We start from the raw sequence: 14799 nt of genomic DNA, 5'->3' as shown, positions 1-14799 counted from the left end.
CTTTGAGTTTCTGTTTCTAGTGCTGTTTCCACTAGGTAGGAAATTATGAAGATGAAATTAGAAACTTTTTGGTTTTATTTTTGAATTAGGCAAAAGTTGGAAAGCTTTTCAATTCATTAGGGAGTGTGTTCCATAGACTAGGTGACTAGAGATTTATTGAACAGCAAAGCTATGGGTGGTGCAAGGGCACGAGAGGAGCTCTTGTATACCATGGATGGTATTTCACTAATGTTTCCAGCTTTGGTTTTTAGTGAGTGAATGATGGATACAACATCTGTAGGGCTGTTCGGTGAGAGGAGAAGAGAGTTTGGATAGCTACCTGAAAGATATGCGGGAACATGTGTCTAAGTTTGTGGGATTTTTCGGGCAAGGTTAGCACCAATCTATGAAAAAAATCTGTTAAATTCAGTTGCTGTTTCAAGTTCTGTTGCAGGTCTATAACTATCCTTGGAGATTTTTATCTGGTTATGTGGATGTTGTTTAGCTCCTAGGATGTTAGAGATGGCTCTCCATGTGCTTTTCATGTTGCCTTTTGCTTCTTTGAATCTATTCTCGTAGTAGGAAAGTTTTGTTTTTCTTATTATACTGGTAAGCACTGATGAGTACATCTTAACTACTTCCTTTGCAACTAGGCCAATCCTAATATTTTTGTATTCATGTTTCTTGTCGATTGCTTTGAGTATGCCATTTGTGAGCCAGGGATTAATTAACCTTTTGCCAATTACTTCAACAAAATCTTGTAGATCTGAGGCAAAGTGAAATTGTCACCAGTAATTCCATCTATCATCATACTATCATGCAAGAGGAGTCACACATCTATGGTTCATCCAATAAAATCAGCAGACGTCTAGATGTTACTACTGCTCGGCTTAGACCCAGTTACAAGTATCTCTGGGAATTCTCATTATCTGCTGATGTAGACCTGACCAAATGTAAACTGTGTCAACAAAATTATTCGCACACCCTCCGTCACTATGTGATGGAGTGCGAAAAGTGTTACGGCCCTACTGGGGCGTAACCGGGTTCTTTTCTGATATTAGAATTTGGGAATCAGGCCCCAAGTTAGTAGTGGCTTTCAAGGGGTGTGTTCCATAATGCAAGTAAATTAAAGGGGAAGGGATACAAACGCACTCATTTAAATATATATTCACCACCACCAATAAATAAATATATAAACAGTCACTCGCTGGGGCTATAACTACACTTATGTACATTAACTTTTCTTCCTCTGAAGACACAGGATGCTCTACGGTGCTCAAGACGAGTAGCCCTGGTTCTCTTCTTGTGGCCTCACGATGAATCCTTCGATTCCCTATGCGAATCTACCCTGGCCACAGGCCAGCCAAATCACAGTCCCACTGGGTGCACTGTCATGGAGGCCTTCAACCACCAATCCAGCCTGTAACTAGCAGGTTCCAATCAGCTCTGCTGCGTAGGCCACACCACGACCGATACTAGGGTTGCGAGCCCTAGGCAGGAGCCTCGTGTGATTCCGCTGATCACTCTCCTTCTTCAACACCCCAGTGGCTAGTCTTCTCCACCAGTCAGCCCCGGGTACGACAATTCCTGGTACTGCCACGTCACAGGCAGGCTAACACTCAACAGTGTTCGTTGGGGGGGGGGGGGTGGCTCACCGCTTCTGCAGCAAACACGTGGAGATACTATGGCTGCCTTGGGTAGACTGCCCATCGTCCAATCCAGCAGTCCCAGGTCGACTCTGTAATCAGACACGTCATCAGTATTAGGGACACCCTAGGGCACCTCACTTACAGGCTTAGACACAAACGTCCACCTATCCACTCCATAGATGGCGTTGCTGTCTAAGCGCCACCTCACCAGAGGTCAGCAGCGGCTATGTTACGAGCTGATTAAGATGGGAAACCAGCTCCTGTGGCCAGTATATCCCGCCCTCGCTAGATGGCGTCGTCCATTTGGAGGGGGTTTCGGGAGCTGACTCACAGATGGCGTGGACGTCACTGCTCCGTGCTACGACGCTGGGCTCGGGTCCGTAACAAAAAGATACGTGAATTTAGAGACAATTCTATAACCAATGTTCCAACAATGTGTAAATATTTAATTTAAAATGATCTGCTACCAGAAATTTTAGCCAATTCCCAGTTTGCTAACTGTAGGTAGTAACTGAGTGATTGTAACCTATCCACCGCTGCCCACTGGATGGGGGGCGGTGTGCAGGACAAACATATAAATTTTGACACTAGCTCTCCGCATATGTCAGTTGCTTAATTTAGAACCTGTACTTGAGGTCGATCTCGAACCCATTGTTGATGTGACGACTTATATTGAATTTTGTAACTAGCTCATCAAGATTGTAACTTGCTTAGCTAAATGAATTGTGGGGTTCAGTCCCTGAGCCCATTATGTGCCTCTGTAACCCTTTCCACTACCGCCCACAAGATGGGTATGGGGTGCATAATAAATGAACTAAACTAAACTGGCTGGTGAGGACGCACCCCTGGCCGGGGCCCGGGGCTCCCATGGTGGTTGGTGAGGACGCACCCCTGGCCGGGGTCCGGGGCTGCCATGGTGGCTGGTGAGGACGCACCCCTGGCCGGGGCCGGGGTCTGGCAGTGTATGTATGGGGAGCACCAGAGCTGCCTCAGTGTTTGACCTGTGTCACGGAATGTGATCAACTATAAACATATATGATGGCTCCCTAATTCCCCCCCCCCCCCACGTAAAATATTCAAGATAGATAGATTGTCTTATATTAAAAGTCACGGGAGGGTGTGTGTGGTGATCGATCCTCGCCCCTTCACTTATTATTAACCATTTTTCTTCATGTTTTAATTCTTCCATTTTGTATATACTGTACTGAAAATAGTCTCTAAAATTGGCGTGATGAATAACAGGGAAAGTGTTCTCGGCTTCAGTGGATACCTGCGAATACTTCCTATGTTTTACCCAAGTCTTCAGAGTGTTTGTATAATTCGACCCCCATGTTCGGCTCGGTGGTGGCTGGGACTTGTGTGGTGGACGACCCTGTGTTGGGTGACCCAGGCGTGTGTGGTGGACGACCCTGTGTTGGGTGACCCAGGCGTGTGTGGTGGACGACCCTGTGTTGGGTGACCCAGGCGCTTGTGGTGGACGACCCTGTGTTGGGTGACCCAGGCGTGTGTGGTGGACGACCCTGTGTTGGGTGACCCAGGCGTGTGTGGTGGACGACCCTGTGTTGGGTGACCCAGGCGCTTGTGGTGGACGACCCTGTGTTGGGTGACCCAGGCGTGTGTGGTGGACGACCCTGTGTTGGGTGACCCAGGCGCTTGTGGTGGACGACCCTGTGTTGGGTGACCCAGGCGTGTGTGGTGGACGACCCTGTGTTGGGTGACCCAGGCGCTTGTGGTGGACGACCCTGTGTTGAGTGACCCAGGCGTGTGTGGTGGACGACCCTGTGTTGGGTGACCCAGGCGTGTGTGGTGGACGACCCTGTGTTGGGTGACCCAGGCGTGTGTGGTGGAGGACCCTGTGTTGGATGACCCAGGCGTGTGTGGTGGACGACCAGCCCCGTGTGTTTTTAAGTGTCAGGATAGTTAACAAATGTAATTCATTAGGCAGTGCTGTGGTGGAGGCTGACGCCATTCACAGTTTCAAATGTAGATAGGAAGCTCAGGAATCTGTACACCAGTTCATTGACAGTTGAGAAGCGGCACCAAAGAGCCGAAGCTCAACCACCGCAAGCACAATTAGGTAAGTACATTGCAGAAGTACCATAGGGTGATCACAGTGTGTGGTACACTGCGGGTGCACCGTAGGGTGGTCATTGCGACAGTGTGCGGTACACTGCAGGTAAACCAGTAGGTAGTCACTGTGTGGTACACTGCAGGTACTGTAGTGCTCGGGAATCTGTACATCAGTTGATTGACAGTTGAGAGGCGGACCAGTGTCCGCCCCGCTGTGTACCTGTGGGGTACCACACATGAGTCAGTGTCCGCCCCACTGTGTACCTGTGGGGTACCACACATGAGTCAGTGTCCGCCCCGCTGTGTACCTGTGGGGTACCACACATGGTATCATCTGGGAGGGGAAATCCTGCAAGAGTCAAATAGAGAGAAGGATCTGGGGGTTGATATCACACCGAACCTGTCCCCAGAGGCCCACATCAAAAGAATATCATCAGCGGCATATGCTAGACTGGCCAACATAAGAACTGCCTTCAGAAACTTGTGTAAGGAATCTTTCAGAACCCTGTATACCACTTATGTAAGACCAATCCTGGAGTATGCAGCTCCAGCCTGGAGTCCATACCTAGTTAAACACAAGACAAAGTTAGAGAAGATTCAGCGGTATGCCACCAGGCTCGTCCCGGAACTGAGAGGATTGAGCTACGAGGAAAGGCTAAAGGAGCTGAACCTCACATCCCTGGAAAACAGAAGAGTAAGGGGAGACATGATAACCACCTACAAAATTCTCAGGGGAATTGACAGGGTGGACAAAGACAAACTCTTCAGCACGGGTGGGACACGAACAAGGGGACACAGGTGGAAACTTAGTACCCAGATGAGCCACAGAGACGTTAGAAAGAATTTTTTCAGTGTCAGAGTAGTTAATAAATGGAATGCACTAGGAAGTGATGTGGTGGAGGCTGACTCCATACACAGTTTCAAATGTAGATATGATAGAGCCCAGTAGGCTCAGGAATCTGTACACTAGTTGATTGACAGTTGAGAGGCGGGACCAAACAGCCAAAGCTCAACCCCTGCAAGCACAACTAGGTGGGTACTGTGTGGTACACTGCAGGTACACGGTGGAGCGCACACTGACTCATGTACTCACCTAGTTGTGCTTGCGGGGGTTGAGCTTTGGCTCTTTGATCCCGCCTCTCAACTGTCAATCAACTAGTGTACAGATTCCTGAGCCTACTGGGCTCCTCTCAGTTCCGGGACGAGCCTGGTGGCATACCGCTGAATCTTCTCTAACTTTGTCTTGTGTTTAACTAGGTATGGACTCCAGGCTGGAGCTGCATACTCCAGGATTGGTCTTACATAAGTGGTATACAGGGTTCTGAAAGATTCCTTACACAAGTTTCTGAAGGCAGTTCTTATGTTGGCCAGTCTAGCATATGCCGCTGATGATATTCTTTTGATGTGGGCCTCTGGGGACAGGTTCGGTGTGATATCAACCCCCAGATCCTTCTCTCTATTTGACTCTTGCAGGATTTCCCCTCCCAGATGATACCATGTGTGGTACCCCACAGGTACACAGCGGGGCGGACACTGACTCATGTGTGGTACCCCACAGGTACACAGCGGGGCGGACACTAACTCATGTGTGGTACCCCACAGGTACACAGTGGGGCGGACGCTGACTCATGTGTGGTACCCCACAGGTACGCAGTGGGGCGGACACTGACTCATGTGTGGTACCCCACAGGTACACAGCGGGGCGGACACTGACTCATGTGTGGTACCCCACAGGTACACAGCGGGGCGGACACTGACTCATGTGTGGTACCCCACAGGTACACAGTGGGGCGGACACTGACTCATGTGTGGTACCTCACAGGTACACAGTGGGGCGGACACTGACTCATGTGTGGTACCCCACAGGTACACAGCGGGGCGGACGCTGACTCATGTGTGGTACCCCACAGGTACACAGCGGGGCGGACGCTGACTCATGTGTGGTACCCCACAGGTACACAGCGGGGCGGACACTGACTCATGTGTGGTACCCCACAGGTACACAGTGGGGCGGACGCTGACTCATGTGTGGTACCCTACAGGTACACAGCGGGGCGGACGCTGACTCATGTGTGGTACCCCACAGGTACACAGCGGGGCGGACGCTGACTCATGTGTGGTACCCCACAGGTACACAGTGGGGCGGACACTGACTCATGTGTGGTACCCCACAGGTACACAGCGGGGCGGACGCTGACTCATGTGTGGTACCCCACAGGTACACAGTGGGGCGGACGCTGACTCATGTGTGGTACCCCACAGGTACACAGTGGGGCGGACACTAACTCATGTGTGGTACCCCACAGGTACACAGCGGGGCGGACACTAACTCATGTGTGGTACCCCACAGGTACACAGCGGGGCGGACACTAACTCATGTGTGGTACCCCACAGGTACACAGCGGGGCGGACGCTAACTCATGTGTGGTACCCCACAGGTACACAGTGGGGCGGACGCTGACTCATGTGTGGTACCCCACAGGTACACAGTGGGGCGGACGCTGACTCATGTGTGGTACCCCACAGGTACACAGTGGGGCGGACACTGACTCATGTGTGGTACCCCACAGGTACACAGTGGGGCGGACACTGACTCATGTGTGGTACCCCACAGGTACACAGTGGGGCGGACACTGACTCATGTGTGGTACCCCACAGGTACACAGTGGGGCGGACACTGACTCATGTGTGGTACCCCACAGGTACACAGTGGGGCGGACACTGACTCATGTGTGGTACCCCACAGGTACACAGTGGGGCGGACGCTGACTCATGTGTGGTACCCCACAGGTACACAGCGGGGCGGACACTGACTCATGTGTGGTACCCCACAGGTACACAGTGGGGCGGACACTGACTCATGTGTGGTACCCCACAGGTACACAGTGGGGCGGACACTGACTCATGTGTGGTACCCCACAGGTACACAGTGGGGCGGACGCTGACTCATGTGTGGTACCCCACAGGTACACAGCGGGGCGGACACTGACTCATGTGTGGTACCCCACAGGTACACAGTGGGGCGGACACTGACTCATGTGTGGTACCCCACAGGTACACAGTGGGGCGGACGCTGACTCATGTGTGGTACCCCACAGGTACACAGTGGGGCGGACGCTGACTCATGTGTGGTACCCCACAGGTACACAGTGGGGCGGACGCTGACTCATGTGTGGTACCCCACAGGTACACAGCGGGGCGGACACTGACTCATGTGTGGTACCCCACAGGTACACAGCGGGGCGGACACTGACTCATGTGTGGTACCCCACAGGTACACAGTGGGGCGGACGCTGACTCATGTGTGGTACCCCACAGGTACACAGCGGGGCGGACACTGACTCATGTGTGGTACCCCACAGGTACACAGTGGGGCGGACACTGACTCATGTGTGGTACCCCACAGGTACACAGTGGGGCGGACACTGACTCATGTGTGGTACCCCACAGGTACACAGTGGGGCGGACACTGACTCATGTGTGGTACCCCACAGGTACACAGTGGGGCGGACGCTGACTCATGTGTGGTACCCCACAGGTACACAGCGGGGCGGACGCTGACTCATGTGTGGTACCCCACAGGTACACAGCGGGGCGGACACTGACTCATGTGTGGTACCCCACAGGTACACAGTGGGGCGGACACTGACTCATGTGTGGTACCCCACAGGTACACAGTGGGGCGGACACTGACTCATGTGTGGTACCCCACAGGTACACAGTGGGGCGGACACTAACTCATGTGTGGTACCCCATAGGTACACAGTGGGGCGGACGCTGCAGCTGGCGCTGTACGTGCTGGACATAGCTACGGACGTGGGCGTGGCGGTGGCAGACTACAACAATGGTCAGTCCTCGACATTCACGCTCCTTCGTCATCATGTTCTATCTACCTAACCTCAGGTAAGGTAGTCATTTTTGCATCATCACACCTAGTTCATATTGTACTATTAATGCAGCGCAAAAATGCTTTGTGACACAAAGGTAGTACACCTTACAAATGTTCCTTGCCAGAGGACTACGTTTTCATTATTACGCTAAGTATATATTTGAATGATTAATAATATAATGCAGTTTTGAAGCTAGGTAAAATGAGATTAGTTAGGATTAGGTAAGGTCAAGCAGTAAGAAAGAAATTATGCTTTTGATCTCAATTAGTATTTAGGTTTAGTCTTTTTTTTCCCCACACCTTACCCGAAACGTTGTGCGTATTAGTGGCTTCAGGCATTGTATGTACTATATTTTTCTATAAATCTAACATTATGTTTGTAACTCATTATCAATGTATGTACCTTTACCTGAATAAACATATTATCTTATCTTATCAGAAGAAGGCACCAAGCCGGAAAGAATATGTAGCTCCAACAGTGTTGTTGCATATTCAAAAGGCGCTAAATAAACTAAGATGATCATACGAGTGAAAACGCACTTAAATAGGTATCCACAGAGTTAACAAGGAGCGTATGTACGTGAAAATTATCAGGGAGAGTATATTGATCATGTCACGTATCAAACTACTTAGACCACACAGTGGGATCAAACAGATCATGGAATGTATCAGTGCTTGAAGGAATTATACAAGTTTGAGTGCTGTGAGGGTACCGTGATCCCCCCACATTAAAGAGGGAGGTAGAAGACACAGTTGTCACGAAGAAATATGGAGCATAAACAGGTAGTCAGCACCAGCTGATCCTCTTCGTTTCCCTCCCACTTCCTTAGTAGGATTGAGCCATGGGGTAGCCAAAGATGAAGCCTAGATCTGGGCCCAACGTTGCCCAATCGTTGGAGCCCAATCTGTCGACACTGTTAGACTCGACTCAAAAGCCTGGTCCCCAGTCCCACGAGCATGTTTGTGAGAAATAGTTTCATTTCCATGCAACAATGTTTTAAAAGCTTACCAGAGCAGCAAGGAAGAGCGAGTGCTGCCCATTGCATACCGGGGAGCATCGTCCCAAGCGGTGACCCCCTTTTAGCAGGGACTTGCTCCTACACTGGTGCAAGGACCTCTTTTCCTCCTCTCACACCAGCTGGACACCCATTCTACCTCCAAAGAGGGCCCCTTACAAGTGACCCTTTCAGAGGTTGTCCAGTGACCCGAACAGATGCCTTGTATTCGTTTTATTATGCACGTACAACACCCAGAGAGGGGTCCAAGGTAAGCTTAGCTTAGGTAAGGAAAATAAATGTAAGGTTAGGTTAGGTAAGGTACGGCAAGGCAAGGCTAGGTTACTTTACTTAACCTTTCCTGTTTTCATTACATTAATAATGCAAAAAATGTATTGTGTGATAATGCACAAATGTTCTTTCCTATTCATCCTTAGATAAGGTAGTAAGCATATTCATAAGGTGTACCACCTTTATATCGCACAATGAAGTTTTGCACTGTATTAATAATGCAAAACAACCTAAATTTGGCAAATGGAAAAATGTACTACCTAACCGGAGGCCTCGGCTGTATTCTGTGTATTAAGATTAATTTTCAGTAATAGTCCTTTATGCCCCATGTGCATGGGCAGATCTACTATTAAACAAATGGAGTGTAAACTTCAGGCTCCCTAATCCCAGAAGGACCCCACAAGCAACTATAGTCCACATTGCTGAAAAATTCTTGGTCTACATCTCACTTAATCAAAATCTAAGATGTAGTTGTTATTTTTGTTCATGAGGTGATCTGTGATGGAACAACCCTTCATTGAAGAAGATAACAGTAGTTACCTAGACCTCGTTGCTGGTTACGAAGGGAGAGAGATGCCTTAAAATAGTTCAAGCATCAGAGCCCCACATATTGTAAGTCTGCCCCATGTGACAACCGTTTCTGCCCTAAATGACAACCCATTCGGTCACATTTGACAACCCATTCTGCCCCGTGTGACCTCCGTTCTAACCCATGTGACAACCCATTCTAACCCATGTTAGAATCTTTGTGTCTGATTCTAACCCATTCTGCCCCATTTGTCAACTCCTCATTTCCAACGTGACAACCCATTCTGCACCATGTGAGCTCTCATTGTGCTCCATGTAACAATCTATTATGCGTCATATGACAACCCATTCTCCTCTATTGTGTCAGGTGGCACAGTGTTCTCTATTGTCCCAGGTGACACAGTGATCTCTATTGTCCCAGGTGACACAGTCTTCTCCTCTGTTGTCCCAGGTGACACAGTCTTCTCCTCTGTTATTCCAGGTGACAGTCTTCTTCTCTCGTGCCAGGTGACAGTCTTCTCCTCTGTTGTCCCAGGTGACACAGTCTTCTCCTCCTCTGTTATCCCAGGTGACACAGTCTTCTCTGTTATCCCAGGTGACACAGTCTTCTCCTCTGTTATCCCAGGTGACACAGTCTTCTCCTCTCGTGCCAGGTGACACAGTCTTCTCCTCTCGTGCCAGGTGACACAGTCTTCTCCTCTGTTATCCCAGGTGACACAGTCTTCTCCTCTGTTATCCCAGGTGACACAGTCTTCTCCTCTGTTATCCCAGGTGACACAGTCTTCTCCTCTGTTACCCCAGGTGACACAGTCTTCTCCTCTGTTATCCCAGGTGACACAGTCTTCTCCTCTCGTGCCAGGTGACACAGTCTTCTCCTCTGGTGCCAGGTGACACAGTCTTCTCCTCTGGTGCCAGGTGACACAGTCTTCTCCTCTGGTGCCAGGTGACACAGTCTTCTCCTCTGGTGCCAGGTGACACAGTCTTCTCCTCTGGTGCCAGGTGACACAGTCTTCTCCTCTGGTGCCAGGTGACACAGTCTTCTCCTCTGGTGCCAGGTGACACAGTCTTCTCCTCTGGTGCCAGGTGACACAGTCTTCTCCTCTGGTGCCAGGTGATACAGTCTTCTCCTCTCGTGCCAGGTGACACAGTCTTCTCCTCTGTTATCCCAGGTGACACAGTCTTCTCCTCTCGTGCCAGGTGACACAGTCTTCTCCTCTGGTGCCAGGTGACACAGTCTTCTCCTCTCGTGCCAGGTGACACAGTCTTCTCCTCTGGTGCCAGGTGACACAGTCTTCTCCTCTCGTGCCAGGTGATACAGTCTTCTCCTCTCGTGCCAGGTGACGCAGTCTTCTCCTCTCGTGCCAGGTGACACAGTCTTCTCCTCTCGTGCCAGGTGACACAGTCTTCTCCTCTCGTGCCAGGTGACACAGTCTTCTCCTCTGGTGCCAGGTGACACAGTCTTCTCCTCTCGTGCCAGGTGATACAGTCTTCTCCTCTGGTGCCAGGTGACACAGTCTTCTCCTCTCGTGCCAGGTGACACAGTGTTCGCCTCCATAACGCTGGGGTTGGTGTTTGCTCCGGGAGTGCTCTTCGCCATCTACCAGTTCACAGAGGTGTTGACCAGCCACACAGGCTTCCTGGCCTGCCTTAAGGCACCACTCTGGCTCTTCAGCTTCCCTCTACTGCCCCTCTGGCCTGTTGTAAGGTAGGTGTTGTTGTAATATATATGTTGGGTCCCGTGTAGCACAGTCGGGGTCCTTCTTGAGTCCTTTGATTGTTGCCGCCGGAGGCGGCTAGTTTATTGTGCACTCTATATTCTGTCTGTCTGTCTGTCTGTCTGTCTGTCTGTCTGTCTGTCTGTCTGTCTGTCTGTCTGTCTGTCTGTCTGTCTGTCTCTCTCTCTCTCTCTCTCTCTCTCTCTCTCTCTCTCTCTCTCTCTCTCTCTCTACTCATCTATGGGGGCATATCCTGTGAGTTGAAGCGCAATAAAGGATTCCTGAGGGCACAAAAATTACAGATTGACAGATTGCGTAGGACCTGTCCCCTACACAATGAATTATATATATATATATATATATATATATATATATATATATATATATATATATATATATATATATTGCCATGGGAGCCTACTCCCTTAAATTAGGGCAATGCAGCTGACCCCAACCCACCTACGTCAGTCTCCCTGTGTAACAAAGTAGGTTTGTTGTAGAGAATTATTCAGTATGGTTTCTCATACACATGGGGGCTTTGAAAGTTTGGAGTCAGATGGTACTCGACCTGACTCAAGTACTGGAAGGTCATCTCTCTAGGGATTAGCGGTTAAGATTACAAAATGGCCGGCGCCTTTGTCTTAAAGCAACGTATAATTAATTATTTTACAAAATTCAGTAATTTAGAAAATTCAAGTCTTCATTCAAATTGTACTCAATAATATATCTGTTCATGTATCAAGAGTATTCTCAATTGTCGGAAATAATGAGTAAGTCACCATCAATGACGTCACTAGCAGAGGACTACCTTACCTTACCTTGAGGTTACCTTGAGGTGCTTCCGGGGCTTAGCATCCCCGCGGCCCGGTCGTCGACCAGGCCTCCTGGTTGCCGGCTCCTGGACTAGCCTCTGACGCGGAACAATTTTGGCAATTTTGGGTCAAGGGTCACCAAAGCCTTCCATATTTAGTAATTCTCAAAGCTCAACTAACTATATTGTAATTGGAAATAGCCTTTCCCTAAGATGCCTCTACGATTACCATCAGTTTATAAGAGTTCAACCATCTGGGTTGTTCAGTACAACAGAGATTACTTGTTCAATTTAAACCCTGCTAGTAAACTAGTAACCTGGCGTAGGAATACCCCTCTGGCTTCAGTGGTGAGCAGAGCGAGGTAGAATCAGTGTGGTCTCTGGCAACAATTCGGGGAGGTCATCCACCCTCACCTCTCCCAAATAGATCAGAAGAACATCAGCTGGTCGCATTAAGAGGTATAGTTGTTACGGTTTTGTATAGGTAAATAATTCACTTTTGCCTCGATTGGGAGTGTTAAGGTATAGGGAGTGATATTTCATTTAGCTGTTGTTTAGATTTTGCATTAATAAATAATTAGCTTGTTATTTGTATTTTATTATTTCCATTTTATGTGTTTTTCATGTCCTTGTCACGTAGTCTCCAAGAGTCTGAGTTTTAGTTGGGCCACAAGCCTAACAAAGTTTAAGAGTTCATTTATCCCTTTGTTTTCTATAATTCCCACACTTAACGTAGATTCATCCCTCCTTTTCCAAGTAACTTGGGGATCAAGCCCCAAGGCTTTAATGATTGATTAATTGGTCCAGACCCCGATTAATTGACGCTTCTGGTTAATGATCTGGTGGTGGCAGCAGAAGGAGATCCTTGAGTTTGCTGGTAGTCTAGTACCACGTCACGAGGCTGTAGAATCTTAGCCAATCGAACGGCAAAGACCACGTGGCGTGGGATTCGGCTAAAGTAGCTCTGGGGTCCCTTGGTATTGAGTTGAAGTAAATAGAATATGGGTAGGGGTAAGGGCGTAGAGAGAGTCGATTAGAGCCGATACACCCCCCCCCCCCCCCTCCTGTGTCACACCTGCTCCCTTCAGTCACCCTGCAAAGTGTAATGAGGTTTGATGATGTGACGACTTATACTGAATTTTGTAACTAGTTCATCAAGATTGTAACTTGCTTAGCTAAATGAATTGTGGGGTTCAGTCCCTGAGCCCATTATGTGCCTCTGTAACCCTTTCCACTACCGCCCACAAGATGGGTATGGGGTGCATAATAAATGAACTAAACTAAAGCTAGCTCCAACTGTCTAGCTTTCAACATTGGAAAGACAGACGTTTCATTTTATAGATACAGATTATTATTATTATAATTTGAGATGAATGGGTTACAAACAGTTTTTATTAATAGCTTCAAATTAATAATTTGTAATAACGTTAAAAGTAAAGATTTAATTATAGTTCTTTAGTAAATTTTTAAGTATGGTCACGAGGCAAGCAAATAAGAAGCTAAAATTGTTGTTATTTGTGGTGCTTACAGAGATTTACGGCAGATATATCATGGCATTATGGCCATGTTGCCGAGCAAGCGGGAGGAGCACCTCCACCACCTAGACCGACCCAGCCGTGCCTACCTTATTAAGTTCCTCGAGGCCTTTACTGAAGCTGCTCCACAGTTCTTACTTAGACTCTACAAGATTACACTCAAGAGCCAAAACCTACCTTTCTCTCAGTTTGGTGAGTACAATAATGTTGTGTTCTGTACAGTAGTGGAGTACGTACACCCATACACAGCTAGTTACTACATATCTCACAGGCAGCTATCCCAGCTCTCTAATCCTTTTGACAATCAACGCAACAGACATTATATCCATAATACCCTATCTTACATACGGTATCTGTGCATTGGGTTCAACCACTGAAAACTACCTCAAGAACATCATCACCCAGCAAAAATCTGCTATCAGAACAATAACAAACTCCATGTTCAGACAACACTCAGCTTCCCTGTTTAAATCCCCAAACATGCTAAAAATAAACTCACTCCACACATTCTCTTGTGTCATTTACATTTACAAAACCCTGTTCTTAAATGTAAACCCTGTTCTGAAACTCTCCCTGGACAGATGTAATAGAACCCATTTTCACCACACCAGAAATAAATATATCTTTGATATCCCCAGAGTCAAATTTAATCTGTGTAAACACTCTATACAAATAAAAGGACCTAGTCTATGGAACTCACTCCCAAACGAATTGAAAAGCTGTCCAACCTTTGCCTTATTCAAAAACAAAAATAAAAAATACCTAATCTAATTTTCATTATCATAGTTTCCTACCTGGTGCTTTAAACTCGCACTGTATCTAGTGCTACCCAATCACCCAATATATGTACCTAAGCCATACAACTTTACCATTGTAATCATTGCTATCATCTTATATCATGGTTGTTATATTGAACGCATATTTTATTGCATTTTACTTTGAAATAATCCTCAAATTATGCTACCATATACCTGTTGATAACCCCTCAAATTCCACTTTAACGTACCTACTAATCTTTGTCAAATTTTCATACAATGTACCTGTTAAAATTGTTTACATTTTGCTAAAAATTACCTACTTAAAATTATCTGTTAGATTAAGACCCGCCCGAAATCTGTTGATTTTAACCTGCCCGAAACGCTATACGTGTTAGTGGCTTTACAAGAATGTAAAAATATCAATGCTATGTACTCTCATAAACCCAATGTACCTTCTTGTATATAAATATATATAAATAAATAAATAACTAGAGACTCTTGTGGAGAGTATATCTTTGCCCGTTTCATAGTCAAGGATGCCGAGGCTGACCTGACTGTGGGAGCAGTTTACAGAATTCC

The 14799-nt window shown here is 47.8% G+C and overlaps 1 protein-coding gene across 1 annotated transcript in view; it reads left to right on the top strand.

Annotated features, from left to right (window-relative positions):
* The window catches only part of LOC123745004 (XK-related protein 6), a 46500-nt gene that overhangs the window by 17619 nt on the left and 14082 nt on the right, over window positions 1-14799 (top strand). Inside the window, exons 3-5 of the mRNA XM_045725255.2 lie at window positions 7457-7545; window positions 10935-11106; window positions 13458-13654. Of these exons, the coding sequence (XP_045581211.2) occupies window positions 7457-7545; window positions 10935-11106; window positions 13458-13654 (458 nt within the window). The remainder of the gene's footprint in view (window positions 1-7456; window positions 7546-10934; window positions 11107-13457; window positions 13655-14799) is intronic.

The sequence above is a fragment of the Procambarus clarkii genome, chromosome 10, assembly GCF_040958095.1.
Source record: "Procambarus clarkii isolate CNS0578487 chromosome 10, FALCON_Pclarkii_2.0, whole genome shotgun sequence".
Lineage (NCBI taxonomy): Eukaryota > Metazoa > Arthropoda > Malacostraca > Decapoda > Cambaridae > Procambarus > Procambarus clarkii.
This window is presented reverse-complemented; position numbering and strand designations above follow the sequence as displayed.